Source organism: Sus scrofa, chromosome 4 (assembly GCF_054392235.1).
Source record: "Sus scrofa isolate SSC_HxYL_T2T_F1_AM1 chromosome 4, Sscrofa_HxYL_maternal_Yorkshire_Landrace_v2.0, whole genome shotgun sequence".
Lineage (NCBI taxonomy): Eukaryota > Metazoa > Chordata > Mammalia > Artiodactyla > Suidae > Sus > Sus scrofa.
Window position 1 is genome coordinate 716,644 of NC_139386.1, and position 27,347 is coordinate 743,990.

A 27,347-nucleotide genomic window follows, 5' to 3' on the forward strand; every position below is an offset into this window, starting at 1 on the left:
CCTCCCAGAGTTCCATAGCCCCTTCCCGCCCCCCCCACCCAGGCCAGGCTTGCCGCTCCTGCCCAGGCTCTGCCCCTGCAGTGTGGGGGGAGTCAGCCCTTGGCGGCTCTCTGTCCCTTCCAGTGGTGCCTTAGGAAGAGACTCCACCTCCCTGGGCCTGAGTGGGTCCACTTTCTCCTGGCTTCCAGTGTCCCCCTGCCCTCAGTGAGGGTCCAGAAGCATTTGTCCCTACCCTCCTGTCCCTGCTGAGTAGAGGGAAGAAGACCTATGCCTGCATCTCTTGATGCCACCCCTGCCTTCTGCTCTGTACCCAGGCCTCTGCTCCCTGCACCAGTCACCAGTGCTGCTGGCACACCCACGACCCTTCCCTGCCAGGTTGGCTCCTTCCCGCTTCCTGCTCTTCTCCCTCCAGGCCTCAGGGCGCCCGCGCTCCCACCACCAGGCCAGGCGAGGGGAGCCTTGGGGCCTTTGACACACCTTGCCTTGGCCAGACAGCTGCTGAGCTTTGGTTTGGGGGCTCTCTCCAGGGGCCCCAGAATGGGCCTGGGCCTCAGGCAGGCAGGACTGAAGGGGCACCGGGGAGGGGCACTGGCAAGTCACCCAGAGGAGGCAACATCCCCCAGGAGTCTCCTGTGGCCGGATTTTAATCCCCTGTGGGGATTTTAATGGCTGTGCACGGAGGGGCAGGCTGAGAGTCGGGGCTTGTGGGTGTCAGCATCACCAGATGAACATGGGCTTGCCATCGTCATGTGCCAGCTGGCTGAGGCAGGAGAGCAGCAGCATCGCGTCGGTCAGCATGCTGGGGTGCACGGTCTCCACCAGCACACGCTGCAGGAAATCCACGGTGTAGGAGCCGCCCTCGGATGCAGCCAGCTCGGGGCGCTCCCGCAGGATGCCGTAGGCGTTCACCAGCTGCTCGGTCAGCGCAGGGTGCACCCGTCCGTTGTAGCCCAGGCTCTGCAGGCGGTTCATGATGCTGACGTAGCGCTGTGTGAGTGTCTGGCACAGCTCCTCATCCAGTTTGTGGTCACTGGGGTTCAGGGAGGCCTGAGGGGAGAGCAGCCGTCAGGGCCCCTCCTGCCACCGCACAGGCACATGAGCAGGTAGGCAGGCAGGTGAGGGGTGTGGCTGCGGGGGGATCTTGATCAGAGGTGGTGTCCTGGAGGCCCTGGGAGAGATGCGCTGAGGGGTCTAGGGTGGGGGGAGCCCCGTGCGCTGAGCTTGAGCGGAGAGGTTCCAGAAGCCCCATCACCTGCTCTGTCCACCCCCAGGGATGTGGGACTGAACTGGGGCCATAGGAACGGAGGATGTCTGGGAGTAGCTGGGGGTCTGAAAGGTGAGGGGGCCTCCGCAAGTCCCCAGCGTGGCCTGGCCCAGGAGACACCTCGGGGCCCTGCCCTGCCCTCTCGGCCTTTTCCCCAGGCCCCACCTCCACCCCCACCTCGCTGCATCCTCAGAACGCTGTGGCCTGCACGCCCCCTTTGGAAGGCCCTCCCCTCCTCTTGTGCTGAACTGACACCCCAGGCCCAGAGCGCAGACCCTGAGTTTCGGCAGTGGGGCTCTGCGGCCACTTGGGCGCCTGATGCCAGAGTCTGGACCAGCGGCCTGGCAGCAGCTGGATCAGTCTTTAGCTACTTCTTTTTAGCTCTTTTTTTTTCTTGGTCGCACCTGCGGCATATGGAAATTTCCCAGGCCAAGGATCGAATCCAAGTCCCAGCTGTAACCTACGCCACAGCTACAGTAACACCAGATCCCTAACCCACTGCCCCGCAGCGGGGAGCTCCTCCACCTACTGCCTTGTCTCTTGTGACTTCCTGCCAGCGACTGCGTCCTGCAGCAGCAGCATCAAGTCAGCCCCTTCTCAGTGCTTCCCACTGCTGCCTTCTGGGTGCTGGCTTAATGCTCTGCTGAGGCAACCCTGAAGTTCTTCACGATTTTTGAACAAGGAGCCCTGCATGCTCACGTGCATTGGGTCCTGCAAATTATGTACCCGTCACTGGCACAGGGGCCCCAGGTCCGCAAGACGACAGGTCTGAAGGGTGTGAAGTTGGAGGAGGTCTTTCCCTGCTCGAGCTCTGGTGCCGTTTCCACTGCCCCAACTCCTGGGGCCAGGGCCACCCTGCAGAGTCCCCAGTCGGGCTCAGGGCACTTCCAGCAGGTCCCTGGGCCCGCTAGGAATGCTTGAACCATCTGCTTGGCCTCCAGGAAGACCCCCGTTCCCTCCTCAGACGATCATGTGAGCAGAGCAGCAGTCTCATATTCGGGCTCATCCGAAGTGACTCCTGGCCTCTGGCAGGTGCACGCAGAGCCCCCTGCTGAGCACCTCTGCTGCCTGGGGACCCTAGGACAGGCCTGCCTTCCTGCCTCCGGGCTCCTCTTGGCTCCTGAGACGTCTTCCTCCACCTGCCTGTTCCCAGGCCCCGTGTCAGACAACGTCCGTGGCTGGGCAAGGGGACCTGCCCCTGGTCACACCCAGACGAACCGCAGAGCACGGTGGGTGGACGACTTTGTTTTGGCCTGCAGCCCGTGGAAGTTCCCTGGGCCACACTGGGGACTGTGAGCCACTGCGGGGACCACAACCCATCCAGACCTGCCACCTGCTACCCCTGGGCTGAGGCGGCTGGCTGTATGCCGGGCCCTGACGCAGATCCCCGGCGAAGGGGAGGGCTTCACAGCTTCCATTTAAAGGGGCAATTTCTTTCTCTTTTTCTTTCTTCCTTTCTGGGCCATACCTTCGGCATATGGAGGTTCCCAGGCCAAGGGTCGAAGTGGAGGTGCAGCTGCTGACCTACACCACAGCCACAGCCACAAGGGATCCAAGCCACATCTGCAACCTACACTGCAGCTCACCGCAACGCTGGGTCCTTAAGCCACTGAGTGAGGCCAGGGAACAAAGTACCCTCCTGGATATCAGTTGGGTTCCTAACCCGCTGAGCCACAATGGGAACTCCTAAACAGGCATTTTCAGACAATTGGAAACCTCTTTTCAGAGTTTCTGTCTAACTTCTGTGTGTGCAACTAGACTTGATTACGATTAAATGCAGTCTTTGTCACCTAGGTGTCAGAGGCAGCATGTTAAAGATATAAATATTGTGGAGTTCCTGTCGTGGCACAGTGGTTAACGAATCTGACTAGGAACCATGAGGTTGCGGGTTCGACCGCTGGCCTCGCTCAGTGGGTTAAGGATCCAGCGTTGCCGTGAGCTGTGGTGTAGGTTGCAGACATGGCTTGGATCTGGTGTGGCTGTGGCTGTGGTGTAGGCCAGTGGCTACAGCTCCGATTCGACCCCTAGCCTGGGAATCTCCACATGCCGCAAGTGTGGCCCTAGAAAAGGACAAAAAAAAAAAAAAAAAAATTCATGTTGAAGAGCCAAGGGCCAAGAGGAGCTAAGGCAGTCTGGAGGAAGAGCTGGCCCGGCTCCTCGCCTGCCATGGTTAGGACGTTGGTGCCTGGGCAGGGTCACTCACGCACAGGCACACGCACACTCATACACTCATATCCTCACACACACACACACGGGCTGGGAGGGGAGGCTAATGCAGGCTGGGCAGCTCCAGCCTTAAAGCGTGGCATGAAAAGTACAAACACTAAAGGAGAAGGTGGCTAATTCTGACCACGTTGACCGAAGGACACCTTAACGAAAGGGAGAGGCCGGCAGCTCAAAGCAAACCACAGATGAGCCCACTGCAACCAGAAGTCTTTCCCGCCCATCAGACCCAGGCCTGCAGCCCCCCGTCCCCCCAGGACAAAGATGGCCTGAGAGGAAGGGGCCCCAGCACAACCACACCCCCGACCGCTCTGCTCCTTGGTGCCTCCCACCCAGGATGGCAGGGAGACGCCCAAGTGGGTTGGCGGGCAGGAGCAGGCTCTGTGGATGGCATGCTGGGAACACACTGGAAGGAGCCTAGCCTGAAAACCAGGCCACCAGGCCACCAGCTGCTCAGAGGCACTGAGACCTGTCTCCCCTGTGCCTCCCAGTGACCTCTGAGGACACGGACAGGGCGAGTCAGCAGGCATAAGGCGTCAGCTCTGTGATTCCAGAGGGGCCCCGGGGAGCGGACCTGGCAGGCTGGAGGCCATCGCAGTGGCAAAGGGGACAGTCCTGACGGTGCTGGGGACCCTCTGGGGGGCCAGGCCCCTGCTGGCCACTTGAGCTGAGCGCTGTGCTTCCTGCCTCCCAGGGTGCCCTCAGATCTGGCACGCTGCCCGGCTGGAGCGCAGGGCCCCAGCGGCCCTGCAGGGCTGGCGAGCCCCCGCCCCGGGAGGGTGTGGCAGGCCCCTGGCGTGGGTGGCAGGCACAGCACACCTGGATGATCTTCTCCGGGATGTTGGAGACGGTGAAGCCGTAGAGCCTCACGCGCTCGGGGAAGATCCCGGACAGGATCCTGCGGTCCAGCTGGAAGGCGATCTCCCCCACCAGCCTCTCCCAGGCCAGGTGCTTTGCCTCTGGGGACGACAGGGCAGGGAGGAAGTGGTCAGTGGCCCTGGCCAGCAGCACAGGGGCGTCTCCAGGGGCAGCAGAGGAGACCCAGACGCATGCTGACCTCGGGGGCCGTCAGGGAACTTGCTGCTCTTCCGATGGGCCAGCTTCCGCTCCAGCTCTGGGATGCTCTTCCGAGACGGTTCTGGGCGTGGACCTCGGGTGTCGCTGACCGAGGCCGGGGAGGACGAGGTTCGAGGAGGGGAGTGGGGGTTGTGTGGAGGGGAGTGGGGGGTGGCTGAGGGCCGGGTGGGGGAGTGGTGCGCCCGGGCGGAGAGGTGGGGGGTGCTTGAGGAAGTGTAGCTGGCGGCAGCTGGGGGGGCAGGAGTGGGGGCAGGGGCGGGGATTGCAATGTTGGGGGAGGCAGTGGAGGCGGGGACAGAGGCAGGAACCGCTGGTCCCTGGGGGCCACCAGGCTGTGTCCGGGCGTCTGAGGTGCCGTAGGAGAAGGCTGTCACGGGGCCGGGTGTGCCCAGGGCACCAACAGGGGTGGAGGTCTGGATGGGTGTGCCCACAAACGTCATGCTGAGGGGCTCCTGCTCCTGGGCTGGCTGGGGTTGCTCAGTGGACTGTGGGACTGGTGCCAAGGGAGAGGAGCCGAGAGAGGGCTTAGAACAAGGCAGGACCCTCCCCCGCGCCCTGCTGCCCCTCCCCCGCACTGGTTACCTTTGCTGGTGGCAGCAGGTCCCCCGGCAGCTGAGGGATGGGGTCCAGAGGGGCATCCTTGGAGCGGTTCTGCCAGCCGCACCCTGGGGGGCTCCGACAGCACCAGATTGCTCATGGGGTTGGCCAGAAGGTTCTGAGAGACACCTGGAGGGGCAGCCGTGGAGGTCAGCAGGGGGCTGCTCAGAGACACAGCTGTGGGGCCTGCCAGGGGGCTGCTGGGAGTCAGGGGGCCGGTGGAGGGCAGGCCCAGGGAGCTGGCCAGTGTGCCTGCCGGGGACACTGCCACGGGGCTGGCCAGGTGGCTGCTCAGGGGGCCAGTCAGGAGGTTGGTGAGTGGGCTGCTCTGTGAGACGGGCCCTGGGCAGGGCAGCAGCACGTTGAGAGGGCCTGTCAGGGGGCTCACGATGGGGGCTGCCACGGGGCTGGGCTGCGGGCTGCTGAGCATGTCGGCCAGGGGTGCCAGCGCCACAATCCCCACTTCTTCCAGGACAGGTTCGTTTGCTGCCGCCGGGGCCGGGGGCAGGAAGACACCTGGAGACACAGAGGAAGCAAGCACTGAGACCCCAGGCGGGCCCACGGGGGAGGGCGCCTGCACCAAGGTGCCGTCTGCCTCCAGAGGAGCTGGCTGAGTCAGGGCCTCACCGTCTCGGAGAGCCGGACCGGGACCCCTCTGCCTCCCCGGGGATCTGCCCTCTGAGGGAGCCTTGTCCCTCTTGGGACAGCTTCTCCACGACCGCTGCCGCCCCCACTGCAGGGACCTTCCACAGGCACCGGCCCCTTAGGTCCACACACGCTGACCCCTCTGCTTCCTGGTGGGGAGGGCGCGGGCCTCCCCTGCTGCTGCCCTCCTGAGGACAGCGGAGCCTCACGGCCTGCGGGGGGACCATGGGGGAGGCCAGCGCACGGCCAGGCTCCGAGCCTGTTCTCCCTGGGCTGCCAAGGAGACTGCTCTTGAATGACGCCACTATTTGCTGGAGAAGGCCCCATGGAGGGGGGTGAGTGTGCCATTTGGTTGAAAACTTCCAGGGACTTCCCGTTGTGGGCAGTGGAAACGAATCTTACCAGCATCCATGAGGATGCGGGTTTGATCCCTGGCTTCTCCCAGTGGGTTGGGGATCTGCCGTTCCCGTGAGCTCTGGTGTGGGGTCAAGGACACAGCTCAGCTCCTGAGCGGCTGCAGTTGCGCGCAGGCCGGCAGCTGTGGCTCCGATTCAACCTCTAGCCCGGGAACTTCCATATGCTGCAGGTGTGGCCATAAAAGGAAAACAAATCCACATTTAAAAAAAAAAAGAAAAAGCAGTACATGCTTTTTACAGGGAAAGAATAGAAATACAGAAAAGTAAAAAAGATTAAAAACCATGGGTAGGGAGTTCCCATCGTGGCGCAGTGGTTAACGAATCCGACTAGGAGCCATAAGGTTTCGAGTTCAATCCCTGACCTCGCTCAGTGGGTTAAGATCCGGTGTTGCCATGAGCTGTGGTGTAGGTCGCAGACGAGGCTTGGATCTGGCGTTGCTATGGCTGTGGCGTAGATCAGCAGCTACAGCTCCGATTAGACCCCTAGCCTGGGAACCTCCATATGCTGTGGGTGTGGCCCTCAAAAGACAAAAAGACAAAAAAAAAAAAAAAAAAAAAAAAAAGCCCCAAACCCGCGGGTGGTCTGATTATCCCACCGTCCTTCGTGGTGAAAAGGTCCGAGTTGCGTTGAAGACTCTCCGTGTGTTTCTGTACATCAGGGTTGACCCCTGTCCGTCAAGAGCTGCGGGTAAACGAGTGAGCATCGCCAGCTTTTCGGAGCACCTGGGCGCTACAGCAGCGGCCCGGCTCTGCTTTCACACACAAGCAGCCACGGGCAAGGCCGGGAGGAGTGTGTGGACGGCAGCGACCGAACTTTGTTCATGGCCGCTAATATCTGACCGCCACATACTTCTCGCATGTCACAAAATAGTATTTTCTTTGGGATCTTCTTTCAGCCATTCTTAGCTCCCAGGCCACGCGCAAGTGTTGGTCCCCCGGGTCCCTGCGAGCTGCGCTCTTCTCACAGGACACACACCTCGGCTGCCTGCAGGGCCCTCGCTCCTGGAAAACAGCCCGTCTGGTGGCCGCAGCGGCTTCCTTCTTGTGCCGTTGTTCACGGAGTCTATTCCAACTGTTGGGTGTTTCAGGTTATTCCAGTTTTCCCAGGGACAGATATTTTACTACATAAATCTTGTGTGTGTGTGTGTGTATGTGTGTTTGCCATTTTCTTGGGCCGCTCCCGCGGCATATAGAGGTTCCCAGGCTAAGGGTCGAATCGGAGCTGTAGCCGCCGGCCTACACCACAGCCACAGTGACTCGGGATCCGAGCCACGTCTGCGACCTACACCACAGCTCACGGCAATGCCAGATCCCGAACCCACTGAGCACGGCCAGGGATCGAACCTGCAACCTCATGGTTCCTAGTCGGATTCATTAACCACTGCGCCACGATGGGAACTCCCATTTTTATTTTTATTTTCGGCTGTGCTGGCAGAGTACAGAAGTTCTCAGGCCAGGGAGCGAACTGGTTGCCAAAGCTGTAACCAGAGCCACAGCGGTGACAATTCCACATCCTTAACGTGTTGTGCCACCAGGGAACTCTTCATAAATCTTTTTGTTTTTTGGCTGCCCCCACCCCGGCAGATGGAAGTTTCCAGGCCAGATACTGAATCTGAGCCAGAGCTGTGACCTATGCCACAGCCATGGCAACAACCGATCATAACCCACGGCGCCACAGTGGGAACTCACATAAATCTTTGTTATTGATTCCCCCTCCCAAAAAACAGACATTTTAGAGGTTCTGAATGCACGCTGCCAAATCTATCTGCTTTAAGCCCCCTCAGAAACATCTGGCACTCCCTTGGACGTCCCTGGCTGGTCTGTCAGCCCCATGCTACACGGCACAGCGTTGTGCCAGGACGTCCTGCCGCTTTATTTTTAATTTTGTAATTTTTCCAAGGCAATACATTAAAATTTCAGATTCAAATCAACCCGTCTCTCATATCTGGTTTTGGCTTTTTGGAGCTTTGCTTTAGGATTGAGGAGACAAGAGAGCTTGTGGGCCCCAGGGAAGTAGCCGTGGAGACGGAGAGGAGCCCCAGCCAGGCCGAGGGCGGAGGTGGGCTGCGGCTGCGCGTCGGGCATCTGTCCTTCTCAGCCCTCTCCCCTGAAGGGAGCCCAGGGCCTGGATGACACAGAACAGGCCCCCTTGAGAAGCGTCTGCAGGACGGCGGGAGAGGGGAGGGTCCTGAGGCACTGGGCCCCGCACAGCCCGGCCCTCTGGGGCTCTGAGACCCAGGGGTCTGGTTTCCACCTCGCCGACGCCCCCTCCACCGATCTCCTTGGGTCCCTTGAAGACGTCTCTGGGCGCGGTGCCCACTCACCGTCTCAGCTCATCTTCTCCTCCTCCCTGCCCTTGCCACGCAGGCCCTCGCCGCCCCCCACCTTGTCCACGCACACGCTCTGGAGCGGCCGTGATCCCCCTGCAGAACCCAGCGCTGGCCTCCAGGGGCTCTTCTCACCGCGGGCTGCGGCTGCGGCGTGCACGCGTCGGGGCGCTCCTCCTTGTTGAGACCGGTCTCGGTTTAGCAGGCCAGGCTCCTGAGCACGTGGCCTCCTCCAGGCGCTGCAGGTCCCACTCCCCTTCTTTCTTCCGCTGCCCCAAGCTCCCCTCTGGCTGCCTCTCCTCGGGAGCTGCGGCCGCTCAGACCCTTGGAACCAGCACACCCTGCTCACTGCCTGGCTCCTCAGCTGGTGCTCCCGCCCTGTGGCTGACCCACTTCTTGCTGGGTTCTGCGGGGGCTCCAGCTTGCCACGACTCTGCTCCCTCTGCAGCTGGGCATGCTGCCAGCAGACAGCTCTGCCCTTCCAGCGGCTCAGGTCCCAAAGAGTGCAGCCTCGACCCTTCGCTTTCACTCACATCCCACGTCCCATCTGTCGCCACACCTTCAAGAATATTCGGAATGAAGCACGCGTGCCACCAGCGCCCTCCCCGGTCCGAAGCAACAGCACGCTGCCTGTGTTGCAGGCGCCCCCAACGTCAGCCGGAGCATTCCAGGGAAGACACCCATTTCTCATTAAAATACCCACCGGCTAGCTCGCCATCCTGTTCTCAGTTCTAGGCCGCCATCCATGGCCCCCAGATCTGGCCTTTTATCTCTCTGACCCTGTTCCCCCCAGCCTCCCCCTGGCATCTTCTGCTTCAGCCCCTCGGGCCTCCCCGTGGTTCCTCCAGTGCTCCAGGCCCACTCTTGTCTCTGTCCCTGCACTGGCTGATGCCTCTGCCTGGAACACTCTTCCAGGTGCACAGCTGGCCCCGGTAGCCCCCTCATCCCTTCACCTGCGACCTCCCCAGTGAGGTCCTCCAGCCCAAATCACCAGTTCCCTTCAGCCGACCTGCTCCTTCCCCTTCTGGACTATTTGCTGCTTAGCACTTATCTCTTTAAGACACTACATTAAGTTATTGGTTTGTCCTGTTTCCCTCAATTAGAATGGAAGCTTCAGGAGACCCCGCTATGGCACAACAGGATCCGTGGTGTCTCTGCAGGCCCAGCACAGTGGATTAAAGAATCGGAGATGGAACACGATGGAGGATAATGTGAAAAAAAAATAGTATGTATATGTGTAACTGGGTCACTCTTCTGTACAGCAGAAATTCACAGAACACTGGAAATCAACTCTAATACAATTTAAAAAATTTTTATAATGACTTTTGTTTTTTCCATTATAGCTGGTTTACAGTGTTCTGTCAATTTTCTGCTGTACAGCAGGGTGACCCAGTCACACATACGTTGATACATTCTTTTTTCTCACATTATCATGCTCCATCGTAAGTCACTAGACATAGTTCCCAGGGCTACACAGCAGGATCTCATTGCTTATGTGTTCCAAAGGCAATAGTTTGCATCTATAACCCCAAGCTCCCCATCCACCCACTCCCTCCCCCTCCCCCCTTGGCAACCACAAGTCTGTCCTCCATGTCCATGATTTTCTTTTCTGTGGAAGGTTTCATTTGTGCCGTATATTAGATTCCAGATTTATTTTTTAAAATAAATTAAAAAAAAAAAAAAAAGGATCTGGCCGTGAGCTGTGGTGTAGGTTGCAGATGTGGCTCGGATCCCGCATTGCTGTGGCTGTTGCTGTGGTGTAAGCTGGCAGCTGTAGCTCCAATTCAACCCCTAGCCTGGGAACTTCCATATGCTGCAGGTAGTAGTGGAAAAAAAAAAAAGAAATGCAAAACTCTGAAAACTATAAACATTGTTGAAAGAAATTAAAGAAGTTCTAAATAAATAGAAAATTAATGGATTGGAAGAGGTAATTAAATTATGGATTGGAAACTGCAATGTTGTAAAGATGGCTCTTCTCCCCAAGCTGATCTACAGAGTCGGTGGACTCCCTATCAGAATCCAAGCTGGCTTCTTTGTAGAAATTGAGAAGCAAATCCTAAAATTCAGGTAGAATTGCAAGGGACCCAACATTGCCAAAGCAATATTGAAAAAGAAGAAAGAAAACTCTCACCAAATTGGGTATAGAGGGAACATATGCCAGCATAATAAAAGCTACTTTTGACAAACCCACAGCCAATATAATACTTTGGCTTTTTTGTTTTGTTTTGTTTTGTTTTATTTTGTTTGTTTGTTTGTTTTGGCCTTTGGCTTTTTAGGGCCGCTCCTGCAGCATATGGAAGTTCCCAGGCTAGGAGTTGGTTCAGAGCTGGAACCACCGGTCTATGCCACAGCCACAGCAAGGCAGGAACCGAACCAAATCTTCGACATACACCACAGCTCATGTCAATGCCGGATCCTTAACCCACTAAGCCAGGCCAGGGATGGAACCTGTGTCCTCAAGGATCCTAGACAGATTCATTTCTGCTGATCCATGACGGGAACACTCAATACAATACTCTGAAAAGCTGAAAGTTTTCCCACTAAGATCAGGAACAGAACAAGGATGCCCACTCTCACCTTCTATTCAACATAGTATTGGAAGTCCTAGCCACAGCAATCAGACAAGAAAAGGAAACAAAAGGTATCATAATTCTCGTTTTCGCTCAGTGGAAACAAATCTGACTAGTACCCATAGGGATTCAGGTTCTGTCCCCAGCCTCACTCAGTGGGTTAAGGATTTGGTGTTGCCATGAGCTGAGGTGTAGGTTGAAGATGAGGCTCATTTCACGGTTATTTTGTGGCTGTGGCATAGGCTGGTAGCTACCGCTTCCAATCAACCCCTAGACGGGAACTTCCATATGCTGTAGGTGGGAAACCCTGAAAGAAAGTAAGAAAGTAAGAAAGAAACGAAGAAAGAGAAAGAAAAGGTGTCCAAATTGGAAAGGAAGAGATAAAATTGTCATTATATGCAGACGATATGATACTATATATAGAAAACCCTAAAGACTTCACACAAAAAAACTACTAGAACTGATAAATGAATTTGGCAAGGATATAAAATTAATGTATGAAATCTGCTGCATTTCTTTTTTTTGTCTTTTTAGGGCCGCACCCACAGCATATGGAAGGGGGTCTAGGGGTCCAGTCTAGGGGTCTATTTGGAGCTGCAGTTGCCAGCCTACACCACAGCCACAGCAACTCGGGATCTGAGCTTCGTCTGTGAACTACACTGCGGCTCACAGTAATGCTGGATCCTTAACCCACTGACTGAGGCCAGGGATCGAACCTGTGTCCCTATGGATACTAGTCGGGTTTGTTACCAAAAAGCCACAATGGGAACTCCTATGGTCAACTGATTCTTGACAAGAGTGACTAGAAGATTCAATGGGGAATGAAGAATCTTTTTCACAAAAGCATGCTGGGGCAGTTCCCTTGTGGCTCAGTGGGTTAAGGATCCTGTGTTGCCACAGATGTGGCACAGGTCATTGTTGTGGCACCGGTTCTGTCCCCGGCCAGGGAAGTTTTACTTGTCTCAGGTGCAGCCAAAAAAAAGTGAAGCCATTTGCAAACCATATATTTGATAAGGGACTTAAATCCAGAACACACAAATAATTCTTACAACTCAATAATAAAAGACAAACAGCTCAATTTAAAAATGGGCCCAGGAGTTCCCGTTGTGGCGGAGCAGAAATGAATCCAACTAGGAACTATGAGGTTGCAGGTTTGATCCCTGGCCTCCCTCAGTGGGTTAAGGATCAGGAGTTGCTGTGAGCTGTGGTGTAGGCCGGCAGCCTCAGCTCCGATTAGACCCCTAGCCTGGGAACCTCCATATGCTGAGGGTGTGGCCCTAAAAAGCAAAAACAAATAAAGAAATAAAAACAAACTACAGTGATATATCACTTTACATCCACCAGGATAGCTATAATCAAAAGTCAGGAGAGTTCCCTCTGCGGCATAACAGGATCAGTGGCATCTCTGGAGCACTGGGAGCTTCGGTGAAAGTTGAAACTGTGGCTCAGACCTGATCCCTGGCCCAGGGAACTCCATATGCCACAGGGTGGGAAAAAAAAAAAAAGTCAGATAGTAAGTACTGGCAACTACGTGGAGAAACTGAAATGCCCATACATTGCTGGTAGTGATGTACAATTCTGGAATGTCCAGAATAAACAAACCATGAGAACAGATAGTAAATGAGTGGTGGCTTAGAGCTGAGGAGAGTTGGGTGGAGGGAGTGTGACTGCTAAAGTGTTTCTTTTTGGGGTGATGAAAGAGTTTCAAAAGTGTGGTGATGTTTATAGACATATCTGCAGATATACCAAAAAAACCCCCATTAAATCGTACACTTTAGCAACTCCCATCGTGGTACAGGGGGAATGAATCTGACTAGGAACCATGAGGTGGTGGGTTCAATCCCTGGCCTCGACCCGTGGGTTAAGGATCTGGCGTTGCCATGGCAGACGTGGCTTGGATCTGTGGCTGTGGTGTAGGCTGGCAGCTGTTGCACTGATTTGACCCCTAGCCTGGGAACCTCCATATGTGGCAGGTGTGGCCCTAGGAAAGCAAAAATAAATAAATAAATAAATAAATAGTACACTTGAAATGAGTGAATTGTAAGATATGTGAATTATATGTCAATAAAGTAATTATTTTAAAAAAGATTCATTGATGTCATAGGCATTTAGGGTTGCAGCAAAGACACATTCATAGTTCACAAACCAATTACGTGCATCCTTGGATGGCAGTGCATTTTTATGCAGGTGCAGAACACAGGAGAGTGCATCCACTGCTCAGGGCCAAGACTGTGGTGGCCTCAGTCATGTACAGTGTCCATGGGTCTTTGACCCATTAGGGTCACTACTGAGAATATCAGGAGCAAGCTTGCTGTGAGATGGGGACACCAGTTTGCAAAGCACTAGTAATACTTATGACAGGATATCAGGTGTGAACAATAGGATTCTGAGCCAACAGGAGCCCAGAGTCAAGCCTCTGTTTAAAAGATTCCAGTCCCTTGGGAGTTCCCTGGTGGCTCAGCAGGGTGTCACTGCTGTGGCTTGGGTCACTGCTGTGGCATGCAGGTCCAATTCCTGGCCAGGGAACTTTTGTATGATGTGGACAAAACAAACAAGATTCCAGTCCCAATGCAGAAATGTACAAGTGATTGTTTTAACCCTATTTTACATACATAAAAACATAACTTTTTTTTTGGCTGTCCCATGGCATATGGAGTTCCCGGGGTGGGGGTGGGGAATGGAATCCAAGTCACACTTGGGACCCACTTTAGCAGTTGTGGCAACGCGGACTGCTAACCCTCTGAGCCAGACCAGGGATCCAACCCAAATCCTCACAGACACAACTGTCGGGTCCTTAATCCCCTGAGCCATAACGGGAACTCCCTCATTAACTGAACTTTTGATTTCTCCTCCAACCTGCTCCTTGAATGGGCAGCTCCATTCTTCCTGCCGCGGACTTCGGACACCTACCCTCAGCTCTCCCGCCCTTCGTCGCGTTGGTAACCACGAGGCAGTCCCACAGCCCACGGCGCGGCAGCGCCCACGCACCATCTCCCTGGCTCCTCCTTGGGCTCTGGGTTGCAGCGGCCTCTAGGCCTTGGATCCTTCCTCCCAAGCGAGGACGTTGGCCCCGCGAGGACCAGCCCCCGGTGAAGAGCAGGTAGCCCGGGCCCTCAGGCGGTCAAGGTCGGCTGGACCACTGACACCCGGGTCCACGTGAGGACTGAGGCGCGGACAGTGATTTTGCCAGGAGTCAAGGCGGGGCCCTGTGGGGGCGGAGCCAGTTACCCCGGCTGCCCCCGGTGGGCGGGGCCTGTGGGCGGAGCCAGTTACCCCGGCTGCCCCGGTGGGCGGGGCGTGTGGGGGCAGTTACTCCGCGCTGCCCCGAGCGGCGGGGCCTGGGGAGGGTCTGGGCGGGAAGCCCCTGCGCGAAGCTTGACTCAAGCCGGAGAGGCCGGAGAGGTCGGAGAGGTAAGGTGGCTAGAACTGAGGGTTCTAAGCACAGGAAGGGTGAATGATGGTGGGATGGTTACAGGTCCTGAGGAGGCGCGGGCCCTGAGGGGAGATGGGGTCCTGAGAGGGGTTGTGGTTCCGAGTGCAGGCAGTTTCTGTGGGGGTCAAGGGTCCTATGAGGAGGGCAGATCCTGAGGGAGCGGGTTCTGAGGGGGCGGGGTCTGAGAGGGGAAAGGGTCTGAGGGGAAGGGGTCTGAGGGGACGGGGTCTGAAGGGACGGGGTCTGAGAGGGGAAAGGGTCTGAGGGGAAGGGGTCTGAGGGGGGACGGGGTCTGAGGGGCGGGGTCTGAGGGGGACGGGGTCTGAGGGGAAGGGGTCTGAGAGGGGAAAGGGTCTGAGGGGAAGGGGTCTGAGGGGAAGGGGTCTGAGGGGAAAGGGTCTGAGGGGAAGGGGTCTGAGGGGAAGGGGTCTGAGGGGGGACGGGGTCTGAGGGGCGGGGTCTGAGGGGGACGGGGTCTGAAGGGACGGGGTCTGAGGGGCGGGGTCTGAGGGGCGGGGTCTGAGGGGCGGGGTCTGAGGGGGACGGGGTCTGAGGGGAAGGGGTCTGAGGGGGGCGGGGTCTGAGGGGGGCGGGGTCTGAAGGGGCGGGGTCTGATGGGGCGGGGTCTGAGGGGGGACGGGGTCTGAGGGGAAGGGGTCTGAGGGGGGCGGGGTCTGAGGGGAAGGGGTCTGAGAGGAAGGGGTCTGAGAGGGGAAAGGGTCTGAGGGGAAGGGGTCTGAGGGGAAGGGGTCTGAGGGGAAAGGGTCTGAGGGGAAGGGGTCTGAGGGAAAGGGGTCTGAGGGGGGACGGGGTCTGAGGGGGGCGGGGTCTGAGGGGCGGGGTCTGAGGGGGACGGGGTCTGAAGGGACGGGGTCTGAGGGGCGGGGTCTGAGGGGCGGGGTCTGAGGGGGACGGGGTCTGAAGGGACGGGGTCTGAGGGGCGGGGTCTGAGGGGCGGGGTCTGAGGGGGACGGGGTCTGAGGGGAAGGGGTCTGAGGGGGGCGGGGTCTGAGGGGAAGGGGTCTGAGGGGGGACGGGGTCTGAGGGGGGCGGAGTCTGAAGGGGCGGGGTCTGACGGGGCGGGGTCTGAGGGGGGCGGGGTCTGAGGGGAAGGGGTCTGAGGGGGCGGGGTCTGAGGGGAAGGGGTCTGAGAGGGGAAAGGGTCTGAGGGGAAGGGGTCTGAGGGGAAGGGGTCTGAGGGGAAAGGGTCTGAGGGGAAGGGGTCTGAGGGGAAGGGGTCTGAGGGGGGACGGGGTCTGAGGGGGGCGGGGTCTGAGGGGCGGGGTCTGAGGGGGACGGGGTCTGAAGGGACGGGGTCTGAGGGGCGGGGTCTGAGGGGGACGGGGTCTGAGGGGAAGGGGTCTGAGGGGGGCGGGGTCTGAGGGGAAGGGGTCTGAGGGGCGGGGTCTGAGGGGCGGAGTCTGAAGGGGCGGGGTCTGACGGGGCGGGGTCTGAGGGGGGACGGGGTCTGAGGGGGGCGGGGTCTGAGGGGAAGGGGTCTGAGAGGAAGGGGTCTGAGAGGGGAAAGGGTCTGAGGGGAAGGGGTCTGAGGGGGACGGGGTCTGTGGGGGCGGGGTCTGAGGGGGACGGGGTCTGAGGGGAAGGGGTCTGAGGGGGGCGGGGTCTGAGGGGAAGGGGTCTGAGAGGAAGGGGTCTGAGAGGGGAAAGGGTCTGAGGGGAAGGGGTCTGAGGGGAAGGGGTCTGAGGGGAAAGGGTCTGAGGGGAAGGGGTCTGAGGGGAAGGGGTCTGAGGGGAAAGGGTCTGAGGGGAAGGGGTCTGAGGGGAAGGGGTCTGAGGGGGGACGGGGTCTGAGGGGGACGGGGTCTGAAGGGACGGGGTCTGAGGGGCGGGGTCTGAGGGGGGACGGGGTCTGAGGGGAAGGGGTCTGAGGGGGGCGGGGTCTGAGGGGGGACGGGGTCTGAGGGGGGCGGAGTCTGAAGGGGCGTGGTCTGACGGGGCGGGGTCTGAGGGGGGCGGGGTCTGAGGGGGGCGGGGTCTGAGGGGAAGGGGTCTGAGGGGAAGGGGCCTGAGGGGGCGGAGTCTGGGGGGACGGGGTCTGAGGGGGCGGGGTCTGAGGGTGATGGGGTCCTGCCGGAGGGGGTGGTGTTTCGGGGGGGGGGGTTGCAGTTTCTGAGGAAGGTCAGGGGTCCTAAGCGGAAGCTGAGTCCTGCGGGAGGGCTGCGGTCCCAGGAGGGGTGGATCCGCAGGGCTCCGGTCAGTCCTGGGGCTGGAGTGTAGGGTCAGGGCTGGGGGTGGGGTGGGGGTAGGGTTGGGCCTGAGGTGAGAGGTCGGGTCCTGGGGAGGAACCTGAGGGGAACAGGCCTTGGGGGCGATGGAGGCTCCGGGATTGGTGGGAGGGGCGGGGAGGTTGTGGGGAGCAGGGCTGGAGAAAGGCTGCTCCCTGCCTGAGAAAGCTTCCACCAGCAGCCTGCAGCCCCCAAGAGAAGAGAGCGGGCAGCAGGGGAGGGCGTCTGGGAAGGCTGGGGCTTGGGTGAGGAAGGAGTGGGGAGTTGGGGGGGCGCCCAGAAAGAAGAGCCGCGGAAGCCCTCCAGGCCCTGCCCTGACAGCCTGACAGCCGCCTGTCCTGTCCTGACTACCTCTGTGGGGAGGCCCTGGTCTGGCCAGCGCCGGCAGGAGCCGGTTTGGGGGGCAGTCCCTGTTCCAGTGACTTGGGCGCTCAGGGCAGCCCTCTTTTCCTCTCTGCTCCAGCAGCCCTGACTCCCCGGCCATCTTCTTTTTGCGGAGCCCTCCCAGCACAGAGCTCTGAGGGGGCAGGAGGCCCTGCAGTCCTGATCCCATCCGGGCTCCACCTCCCACCTGCCAGGGCCCCACCCGCTTGGCCCACAGCCAGTGTCTACTCAGATTACCCGCTCTGGCCACAAAATTGTACCTTCTGCCTTGCTTGGAAGACTACCACCAGCCTCTCTAGATCTCTGGAACACTGGCCTCTATTTTCTTCTCATCTGACAGCCCGCGTCCCTCTGAGATGTGCCCAAACTTGCTGAGTGGTCCTTAGCTCTGTCTGCCTGCCCCCACCTCCGCCCTGCCCCCCAAATGCTGCTGGAGAAAGTCGTGGCCGCTGCCTTTATAATGCATACATGCCGGTGCCTTTGGGGCCTGTTACACATCTCCCAGGTTCCCCTCTGCTCCTTCTGTTTCAGACCTTCTCCATCTCTCTCTCCCTCCCCTTGCTCTCCGAGGACATTTTACCCAGGAAACTGAAGCCACAGTTCTGAGGTTTCTTTAGCTTCCCTCCTGGCATTCTCACTCCCCCTTCCCCTTCTCCTTCCTTTCCCACCCAGTGGAAAAGCTGTTCTTCCTTCAGTCAAGGCAGCCTCTGCTCCGTAAAGTAACCCTGTTCTCTCTCACAGCTTCCAGTATCTCTGTTGGCTCCTTCCCTTTACATATAAATCTCAGAAAGAAGCTGTGGCCTGCCTGCCCCTCCTCAGCTACTCCTCCCACCCTCCAGCCCCACTTCGGGAACTAAGTGTCAACCGTCTCCTCCCTCCGCTTTCTCACTCACTCTTGACCTCGGTCAAGCTTGGGTCAAAACCCCTCTAACCAAGGTTAACAGCGCCAAGTCATTAGCACTTTTCTTGCTTGATCTCTCAGGCAGCCTTTATTTTGTCGCTTGGCTTCTGTGACACTATGCTTTCGCCAGCTTCTCTACCTGTCCCTACTAAAGACTTGTCCTTGGTCTCGTCTCACTGTACTCTCTTCCCAGGTAGCACCACCCCCTCCTGTGGCTTCAGTTGTCAGTCACTCTGGGTCTTTTCCTTCTAGCCCCGGCCTCTCCTTTGAACCCCAGGCCACTGCTTCCTGGATGTTCCCTGTGGATGTCATGAGAAAGTCTTAGAGTCAGTTGGTCTAAAATACAACTTATTCTCTTCCTCCAAGACTGAACTTCCTTCTCCCAGGCTCACCCTGGGCAAGGGCACAAATGGAGGCTTACACGAGACATGTCACTGCAGTTAAAAGTTATCACTCAAGCTAACACACTGTTAAATTACGTTCTATTTGCTTACCTAAAAAATAAATCTTTGTAACAACCTGGAAGGTTGGGTTTGGCTTGAGGATCAAATATAACCCTCATCCTACGCCCCTTCTCTTTCCTGCCTGGGCTCCATCCTGCACCGTGAGGGGCCTGGCACACATGTTTGTGGACACCCACGAGCCCAAGCTGCATATCCTGTGTTCCTCCGAAGCTGGGAAGGACCAGAGCTCCAGACCGGAGGGCTTAGGAGGTGGTGCTGTGAGCACAAGAGTGCAAGGGGAGAGAGAGAGAGAGGTGGGCCCAGGAAGAGGAATCAAGGTTGAGTTCAGGAGAGCGGATTGAGATGAAGAGCCTGACTGCGTGAGGAAGGCGAGTCACAAGCAACAGGCCGGGGGACAGGCAGGGAAGGCAGGGACCGGATGAAGGTCCTCTGAGGCAACTCCAGGGATCTGTCTTGGCAGGCCTGTGGTTTCCGGAGGTGGCGGCGCCCCCCTCCCCACCGTGGCCAGAAGGTATCTGTCGCTCTGGGTGGCAGACATGTTCTGGCCTCTCTTTCCTCCCTCCCATCCAAGCCGTTGGTTTTCTCACTAAGTAGCTTGAAACAGTCTCTCTGCGCCGCCAGGTTACACCGTCATCCCCCGCGCGCGTGACCCAAGAGCCTCGGTCTAATCCATTTCCCTGCCTCAGTCTTGTCGCCCTTCCCCCATTTCCCCACAGCAGCTGGAATGGTTTTTCTGAAGCAAGACTTTCCAACGTGATTACTCCCTGTCGGAAACCACTGGTGCCTGCTTATTGCGTTTTTTGGGGGCAGGGGGAGGTCTTTTTAGGGCCAAACCCTTAGCATTTGGCGGTTCCCAGGCTAGAGGTCTCATCGGAGCTGTACCCTCCGGCCTACACCACAGCCACAGCAACGCCAGATCCGAGCCATGGCTGGGACCTACACCGCAGATCACGGCAATGCCGGATCCTTAACCCACTGAGCGAGGCCAGGGATCGAACCTGTGTCCTCATGGATGCTGGTCAGATTCGTTTCCACTGAGCCAGGATGGGCACTCCCTGCTCATTGCTTTTAGGAGCAAGTCAAGCCCCTGAGCATGTCCTTCATGGTCCCTGACAACTTGACCCCTGCTGACCTCCAGCTGCAATATTCACTCTCACTGGCCCCGACACACACTACTCTCCCCAGCTCCCCACATATACACTCACGAAAACAAACGTTACACACACCCTCACATCACCCCCCACACTAGCACACACAGCAGAAACACACTCCAGTACCCACATATTACACACTCATGTATCACACATGAAAACATACATTCACAAGTGTACTTACACACATACTATGGCAACACTATTCTATCACACTATACTATTACTCACATATTACACACAACTCACAAGGCACTCACACACGCATACCACACATTGACAACCCCCCCACACCCACCCCTTTTCTCACACTCACGACACACTCTCAAGGCACATGTGTTACACACTCTAGTCACTTACCCAGTTGTATCACATGTCCATGCATCTACCACACAACCCACACATGCACGTTGTACTATACACTCCTGGGTCACGAACTTTTACACACCACATTCACACTCACACACACCCCCCGTACTCCACACCCACACACTCTCACACACACACAGCACACTAATATACACCCCCCAGGCTTTAACCACACAGATCTATTTCTCATTCCTGCAGCTCCCAGGCCCAGGCCTTTGCACGAGCTGTCCCTCCTCCTAGAATACCCCTTTCCCCCTTTGCGGCCAGTGTCTGGCTCAGCTCCAGAAAACCTCTCCTAACCCCCTAAGCTTGACCCTCCAGGGTTGGAAAAGCATAAGTGGTCCAAGGATTCTCTTAAGAATCAACCCTGGAGTTCCCTCTGTGACTCAGCGGTTAACCAACCCGACTAGGATCCAGGAGGACGTGGGTCCGATTCTTGGCCTCGCTAAGGGGTTTAAGGATCCCGAGTTGCTGTGGCTGTGGTGTAGGCTGGCAGCTGTAGCTCCGATTCGACCCCTAGCCTGGGAACCTCCATATCCCGCTGGTGTGGCCCTAAAAAGACCAAAGGAAAAAAAAAAAAGAATCAGCCATAAAAGGCGAAGGCTTGCTTGGTTAGCTTGGGAGTAGGAAACCACAGTCCAGTTTCTTAAACGGTAACATTTCCTAAGTGTTTTACCTCCCCTAGCACTTGACTTTTGTCACTCTGTCTGTCATCTCAGAGTCATTGGTGATGTATCTTTTCAAGGAGAGGGGCCTTTGTGCTTGCGATCAGGAAGGGACGACTGTGAAGGCCAGTGCCACGCCCTAGCCAGGCTGGGTGGCAGGAAACTCTCTGGGCAGAGAGCGGGGAGGCAGCTTTCCAGCGTAAAGGGAACTTCGAGGTGGAATTAGGACTGTGGGGAAGGAGCACAAGCCTGAGAGGGTTTCGTGTCCTGGTGGAAAGGTCAGGTTCTTAATCAGAAGCAGGTGCAGCTTAGAGTGAGCTAAGTTCCAGGGACTCCTTGGGGGCAGCGCCACTTGTAGGACGGCCAAAGCCCCTGGTGGGCAGGCTGGCTGAGGGGGCGGGGGGGGATGACCCAGCCAAAGGTGCTCTTGGGACTCAGAAAGAAGAGGGTCCTCCGTCCCAAATGCCATGCAGAGGCTGAGAAGCACGTGGCACCTAGGAAGCCACCCGGGACCTTTCTAGACAGCAGTGTCCAGGTGGACTGCGGAGCTCTAGAGGCTCAGGTGGCAGAGACGGAGAAAGAGCAGAGTCCTCTTTTCTGGGAAGGACTCTGAAGAGCGGGGGCAGGCGAGGCTCGGGTCGCCTCAGGGGTGTGTGGGCTCGAAGCCTGCACGGAGAGGGCCCCCCGGAAAGCGGGCACACAGCCTTCTGCAGGAAGGAAGGCCACTGCGGAGTGGGGGAGGGATGCGAGTGGAACAAAGGCGGAGGCATTGCATCCATTCACCTTCACCCTGTGACAGCCACTGACTCGTCACCACACTCTGGGACCTTGTGACCCTTGGAATTCGCCCTCTGATATCTTCGGTGCCCGCCACGTGCCCTGTTCCTGCCACACACTCAGCGGTGCGGCCCCTCAGGCCTCCTGGCCCGGTCCTTCCGCTCCAGGCCTGACCCCAAAGACCGTCCCTTCCACTGCTTTCTGCAACACCTGTCACTTCTTTCTCCTTCTTCTGTCTCCCCCTGCTCTGTAAACCCCTGCAGCCCAGGGCTCTGTCACACGCCAATGATTTCAAACCTTACACTTCAGTCCCGGTTTGAGACTCGGGCTGTCAGCTGCCTGGTGGCCTCCTGAGCCGGGGGGGCGGGGGGGGGGGAAGAGGGGAGCTGAGGGTGAGCGCCGCCGCCGCAATGGCCCCAGAGCTGCTTGGAAGGTCACCTGAGGGGAGCGGCGTGGGCAGGGGGTGCCACCATCGTGGTGGGGGAACGGGACAGGAGCCTAGTTTGCCCTTTGTCCCGCGTCCTCGCCCTCCCCTTGCCCTTGCGCCCGCGGGGGTGGCTGGCTGCCCCCCTCGCTCTACCATTCCCAAGACCCCAGCACACAGAGCCCCTCCTCTTGGGGGCAGTCTCACCCTTCCCTCCCGCTTCTCTCCAGCTCAGGCGGCTTGCAGTTACCCTGGTGTGGAGGAGGGCCGGCTGCCACCTCGCCAAGCCCGCTGCTGAAGCCGCTGATGGCCAGGCCGCCCGCCTGCGTCTTGATTGCCGACTTGAGCTCGTGATTCTCCCGAATGAGCCGCACCAGCTTCTTCAGTTCCTCATTTTCCCTCACCAGCCTCTCGATCTGATGCCGAAGCCCCTCATAATTGGTGAGTAGAGACATGCCCCAGGGCAGCGGGAAGGGAGCAGCCCGTGGGAGGCCGCTGCACCTGGAGGCTGCCCAGGGCCCCCGGCCTTGCCCGGGCGGGAGGAGGGCAGCAGAGTTTGCAGGTGCAGGGCCGGCCCAGGGGCCCTGGGTATTGTGAGGTCAGCGGCTGCGCCCTCTCTGCTCTCTGGGCCTCCAGGCCTATGCACAGCCCTGCTTTGGCCTGGCCTCTACCAACCCTTCTAGGTCCAGCCAGCTTCCCTCTCAAGAGGTCTCCTCCGTGAAGCTCCCTAGTCGCCGCCCTCTAGGCTCCCCCCGCGGTCGTGTCCTCTGTCATAGCGCTTACCTGGCTCTGCGCAGTCAGCCCTTTAACGCTCTTTCACTCACTGCATATTGAGGGCGAGGACTGGGCCATGGCCAGCATCCAGCAGACGGGCCTGTGCAGGGTAGGCAGGTACCCGGGAAATAGCTGTTGCATAAACACTCATCACGTTCTTTCCTGGAGAAGGGGCCCTTTCCTTGGGTCTTGGGCACACCTGGATTTAGCCTGTCGGCCTTCCCCTTGAGGCCCTTTTATCTTGGACCCTGGAACACCGGGCTGTGCTTCCTTCCGACCCCAGGGCTCAGAGCCTTCTCTGACCTCTGGGCCAGGGACTTCCTTGTCCAAGCAGTTGGCCCCTTTTAGCTTGGCGTTTCCATTTCTGATGACTCAGGTTCCCCTGTTCCAAACTCCCCAGTGGTGCCCCCTCTGTGCCCACCATTCTCTGTCCTTGAGTTTTTCTAACTGCAGTCCTTTAAGGACCCAAGGCTGCAATCTTGGTTCCAAGAACTCAGATCTCTGAGTCCTTAATTGCACTCCCCTTCCACCTTTTTTTTTTTTTTTTTTTTTTGCTACACCTGTGGGATGTGGAAATTCTGGGTCAGGGCTCTAATTCATGCCACAGCAGTGACAATGCTGGATCCTTAACTGCTAGGCTACCAGGGAACTCTGCACTCCTCTCTCTCTCTTTTTTGTCTTTTTGCCTTTTTCCTGGGGCCGCACCTGCGGCATATGGAGGTTCCCAGGCTAGGGGTCTAATCGGAGCTACACTTGCCAGCCTATGCCATGGCAACAGCAACGCCGGATCCTTAACCCACTGAGCAAGGGCAGGGATTGAACCCGAAACCTCATGGTTCCTAGTGGGATTCGTTAACCACTGCGCCACGATGGGACCTCCCGCACTCCTCTCTTTTTAGAGCTGTCCACACAGAGAAATTTTCAGGCCTGACCTTGGGAGTCAAGTGAGGCCACGTCCTGGTGACCTCCCCTGGCTCTCTGGGCGTCAGCTCTAGAACAGCACAGGATGGTGAGTTTCTGCTGTAAGCCAGAGGGCACACTCCAGGCGGGAGGATGGGGTGAGGACGGAGCTGAAGGTCAGCCAGGGTGGGGGTCAGCCTGAGTGAGCATTCTCTCTGGACCTCACAATGGGGGGCTCCCCGTGGACGCCGCCGCAGGCTGCAGGCCCGGCTGCAACGCTCTGGCCTGGGGGCAGGGCCGAGATTTCTCAGCGGAGCGGATCCCCTCTCCGCACCTCTGCTCTCAAGAGACCGTCTCTGCTGGGCTTTGCTCAGCATGGGGAACCCGGCTCGCCACGGCCCCCTCGGTCCGCGTCCACGTCCAGTCCCCCCCGTCTGCCGGCCCTTGGGCGATGCCTTCCTTGCCGTCTGCGATGGTTACCATGGCTGTGTCAGCCTGCTTGGGCTCTGGTGCCCAGGTGTTCGGTCACACACTAGCTTGGTCACGGCTCTGAAGGCGGACTTCACGGAACGCGGATCGTCCACCGTCCCATCGCGGGCTTTGTATGCGATTGTTTAACGGCGGCATTAAGAATAGAAAGGAAGACGCAGGGGTGCCTCCACACCGCCCTAAAAATTCTGCCTGGGTTTCTGGCCTGCTGGCCCACTCTGCAGCCTTCCAACTTGCCAGTCCTCACAACTGTACGAGCCAGTTCCTAAAATACACCTCTCACACAGAAGGGCTCTGATGCGCCATCTGTATTCCCCTTGGTACCAGTGCTGCTGCTTTCCTCCAAGTGTGTGTGTGTGTGTGCGTGTGTGTGTGTGTGTGTGTGTGTATGGGGGGAGGGGGGAGAGAGAGAGAAAGAAGGAGAGAGAGAGGGAGGAAGAGAGAGAGGGAGAGGGAGGGAGAGAAGGCCCGCAGAGACGTTCTCTTGAGAGCAGCGGCCTTCCCTGAGGCAGCGGTGGTTGGGGGTACGAAGGGGGAGTCCCGGTGGGAGAAGCGCCCCCCAACGAGCCCGTGCAGAAGCTGTGGGGACAGCGTGTTCCCCTGAGAGAGCCGAGAGGGTGACGGAGGGCAGGCCAGAGGGCCGGGGCTGGGCCCCAAGGGCTTAGAGGAGGGGCCCCTGAGCCAGTGCAGGCTGGAGGCCACTCGGGTGGTCCAGGCCCGCCCAGGGCGCCTTGGAGGAGGAGAGAGGGGCAGAGCTGAGAAGGGCTTAGCGGGCACTGGGTGGACTGGGCCTGGGCCTGGGCAAGAGCGGGACAGCCTCACAGTCGCTGGCGTGGGTCTGCAGCTGCTGGTCATGCCAGCCCAGCAGGGAGGAAGACCAGGTTTAGAGCGAAGATCCTGAGCCAGGTTCGGAGGCAGCCGAAGCCTCACGGGGGTCCTGTCAAGGGGGCGGGGGCTACTGCTCGCGTCCCGGGGGAGAAGCCGCTGTGTGTGCTGGAGAGAGATGTTTTGGAGGCATCCGCTTCCAGATGCACACGGAGCCACGGGAGTGGGCAAGGTCACCCAGGGGTCCGTCAGTAGTGACAGATCGCAGGCTTTAGGCTTGCTGTGCCTTGAAGAGCAGGACAAGCCTGCAGAGAACCTAGTGTGGAAAGGCCACGGGGACACAGGGAGGAGGCCTGAGAGGCTGGGCTGCTGCAGGGGACGGCGGGCCCAAGCGTGCATCTGCTTCGGGACTTAGCGAGGAGTTTGGGTGGAGTGACTTGGCCACCGCCAGATTCGAGAGTCCGGGACGACAGTGGGCGGAGATGGGGGGCACACGCAGCTCCTCCCAGCCCCATCCTGGTTGCAGGTCGCTGCGCCTCTGCTGTGTGCAGCTTCTCCGCAGCATGCAGTAGGGGTCCTCTAAGCCCTCGGCTCCCCCAGACTGCTGAGCTGCAGCCCCCCTGCTCCTTTGCGCGTCCTCACCTTCTCCAGGCTGCATTCGCCCTCTCGACTCTCATTTTCCCTTCGTCCTAATCTTCCTCCCCCCTTTCCGCTGTCACACCTGCAGACCAGTGCTACTTGTCGCCCACGTGAGCGGGGTCTGAGTTCGGGTTAGAGAGCAGCACAGCGTGGAGAGCGAGGGCGTCACCCAGAATCGATCCACGCCGATGTGGATCGTGTGTGTTGGGACAAGTCTGGGACACGCGAGCTGCTGGGCCACACTTCACCGTCTTCCGTCTGAGCTCCCAGGCAGGGTCCCTGGGGAAGGTCCTCGGCCCTGCTACGGGGCAGTCAAGCCTGCAGGAGCGACAGGAACGTCCTAGCATCCCCTCGGGGTTGGCTCTTCTCCTGCGCTCAGCGGGAATTCACGGTGAATAAACACGCAGTGTTTTCCCACTTGCTTTTGCTGAGTCAGGTCCCCCCCACTCTGGTCTCGGGTCGCTGGCTCTTGCGCAGTTTGTCCCCGCTCAGATTTAGATGCAGCTCAGCAGGCCAGCTTGGCAGGCCTTCGGGGACCTTTGCTCCCCTCTTGGCGTGGGCTTCTTTGTAGGTTTCACACACTTTCTCCTCAAGCCGTCTTCTCAAGGCACCACGTTGCTGAAGAGCGGGGACCTTTCCCCCGGAGTCCTCACACCTCCCTTTACTTCCTGTCCCAGTCCGGACAGGAGCCGACCTGCAAGGGGCCAGGGCTCGTTCTAGCAGCACTGGCCATGGGATCAGTTCAGTCCTGCCTGTGGTGGCCCGTTCTACCCTCAGGCTCTGCCCGCTCGCAGTCGTATCCTGGTGCTGACAAGGAGGGCTTCGCCCGGTCTGCGCTCCCACGGAATCAGCTGGCACTTGACTAACAGTCCTGACACCCTCCATCCCAGCCAGGTGGTACAGATGCCTCCTCCCACCAGTGAGGCACCGAGGCACAGCCATGCCAAATGCCTGGGCTCTCCAGGCCCCCAGGACCAGCCCACCTTCTTTTCGTCCACGTCCACAGTGACCTGAGCCACAGCAGGGACAACGCCAGATCTTTAATAACTGGGTGACCAGGGAACTCCCAGGACCAGCCCATTTTTCCTACATGTTCCTAGCTGCCAAGGTCGGGGCTTGGGGCAGGCAGCCTAGTCTGCGGCCTGCTCTTCCTGCCTCCAGCCTCACCCCTTCTGCTGCAGCTCTATCTGCGCAGTTACTAAAGGCTTTTTCTGACCCCGCAGTGCATCTGGGCTCTGCTCGGAGGGAAGACTCGGGGTGATGAAGCCCCAGGGAGGACCAGGGTCACAGCACACTCTGGTCCGCGTCCCAGAGCCCAGCATGGGCCCTGGCACACAGGAGGTGCTCAATATATGTAGGAACACATTTTTACTCAAACTTCTCTTTTTTCTAAACGAATTCCCGCCAGGAAGCTGGAGAAGATGTGTCGGCTAGCAGTAGAAACAGGCCAGGTGCCAGTCAGCCTTCTGGGTTTTGGAAGGAGCCAGGTGTCCCCTCGCTGGGTCCGGAGGACCGTGGAGGACAGGTGGCCCTAGGAGGAGCAAGGGCATCTGCTCCAGCCGGGGCGCTGCCAGCCGGAGTTGGGAAGAGGGGCCTCGGAGGAAAGACTCCTCAGGTCTTGGCTAGAGGCAGAGTGTTCTGGGGGGGGGGGGGGCTCGGTCGCCAGGGCTCCTTCCGTCACGACCCACGAAGGGCTCAGGGACTGGGGGCCTTGGCACCGGCTTCAGGTTGGTAGCAGGGCCCTCTCTGCTTTCGGCAGAGCATTATTTGGAGGGCAGCCAGGAAGA

At 58.6% G+C, this 27,347-nt stretch overlaps 2 protein-coding genes across 6 annotated transcripts in view; one reads left to right on the forward strand and one right to left on the reverse strand.

The window, feature by feature from the left end:
- Positions 1–633: 633 nt before the first annotated feature.
- On the reverse strand, positions 634–22,522 carry SPATC1 (spermatogenesis and centriole associated 1). 4 transcript variants are annotated; one of them, XM_085021530.1, is made up of 5 exons: positions 22,184–22,522; positions 5,147–5,677; positions 4,545–5,057; positions 4,307–4,446; positions 634–1,047 (listed from the first exon to the last, which is right to left on the reverse strand). In XM_085021530.1, the coding sequence occupies exons 1-5, from the start codon at positions 22,386–22,388 to the stop codon at positions 718–720; spliced, it is 1,719 nt and encodes a 572-aa protein (XP_084877656.1). In that variant the 5' UTR covers positions 22,389–22,522; the 3' UTR covers positions 634–717. The 4 variants fall into 4 exon arrangements, with proteins under 4 accessions (XP_084877656.1, XP_084877659.1, XP_084877657.1 ...); XM_085021533.1 differs by lacking the exon at positions 22,184–22,522 and adding an exon at positions 14,030–14,446; XM_085021531.1 differs by lacking the exon at positions 22,184–22,522 and adding an exon at positions 8,685–8,812.
- PARP10 (poly(ADP-ribose) polymerase family member 10) overlaps positions 14,218–27,347 on the forward strand; it is a 39,713-nt gene continuing 26,583 nt past the window's right edge. For both annotated transcript variants that reach the window (XM_085021404.1, XM_085021406.1), the window contains exons 1-2: positions 14,218–14,530; positions 22,164–22,374. The gene's annotated coding sequence lies outside the window, so the exon portion shown is untranslated. The remainder of the gene's footprint in view (positions 14,531–22,163; positions 22,375–27,347) is intronic.

Bases quoted from the DNA above. Each gene is read 5' to 3' on its own strand.
- SPATC1 (XM_085021530.1), bottom strand. From the start codon at position 22,388: ATGTCTCTACTCACCAATTATGAGGGGCTTCGGCATCAGATCGAGAGG. The intron at 5,058-5,146 runs GTAACCAGTGCG...CCTTGGCACCAG, and splicing joins ACCTGCTGCCACCAGCAAAG to TCCCACAGTCCACTGAGCAA. The intron at 1,048-4,306 runs GTGTGCTGTGCC...CTCTCCCCTCAG, and splicing joins TCCCGGAGAAGATCATCCAG to GCCTCCCTGAACCCCAGTGA.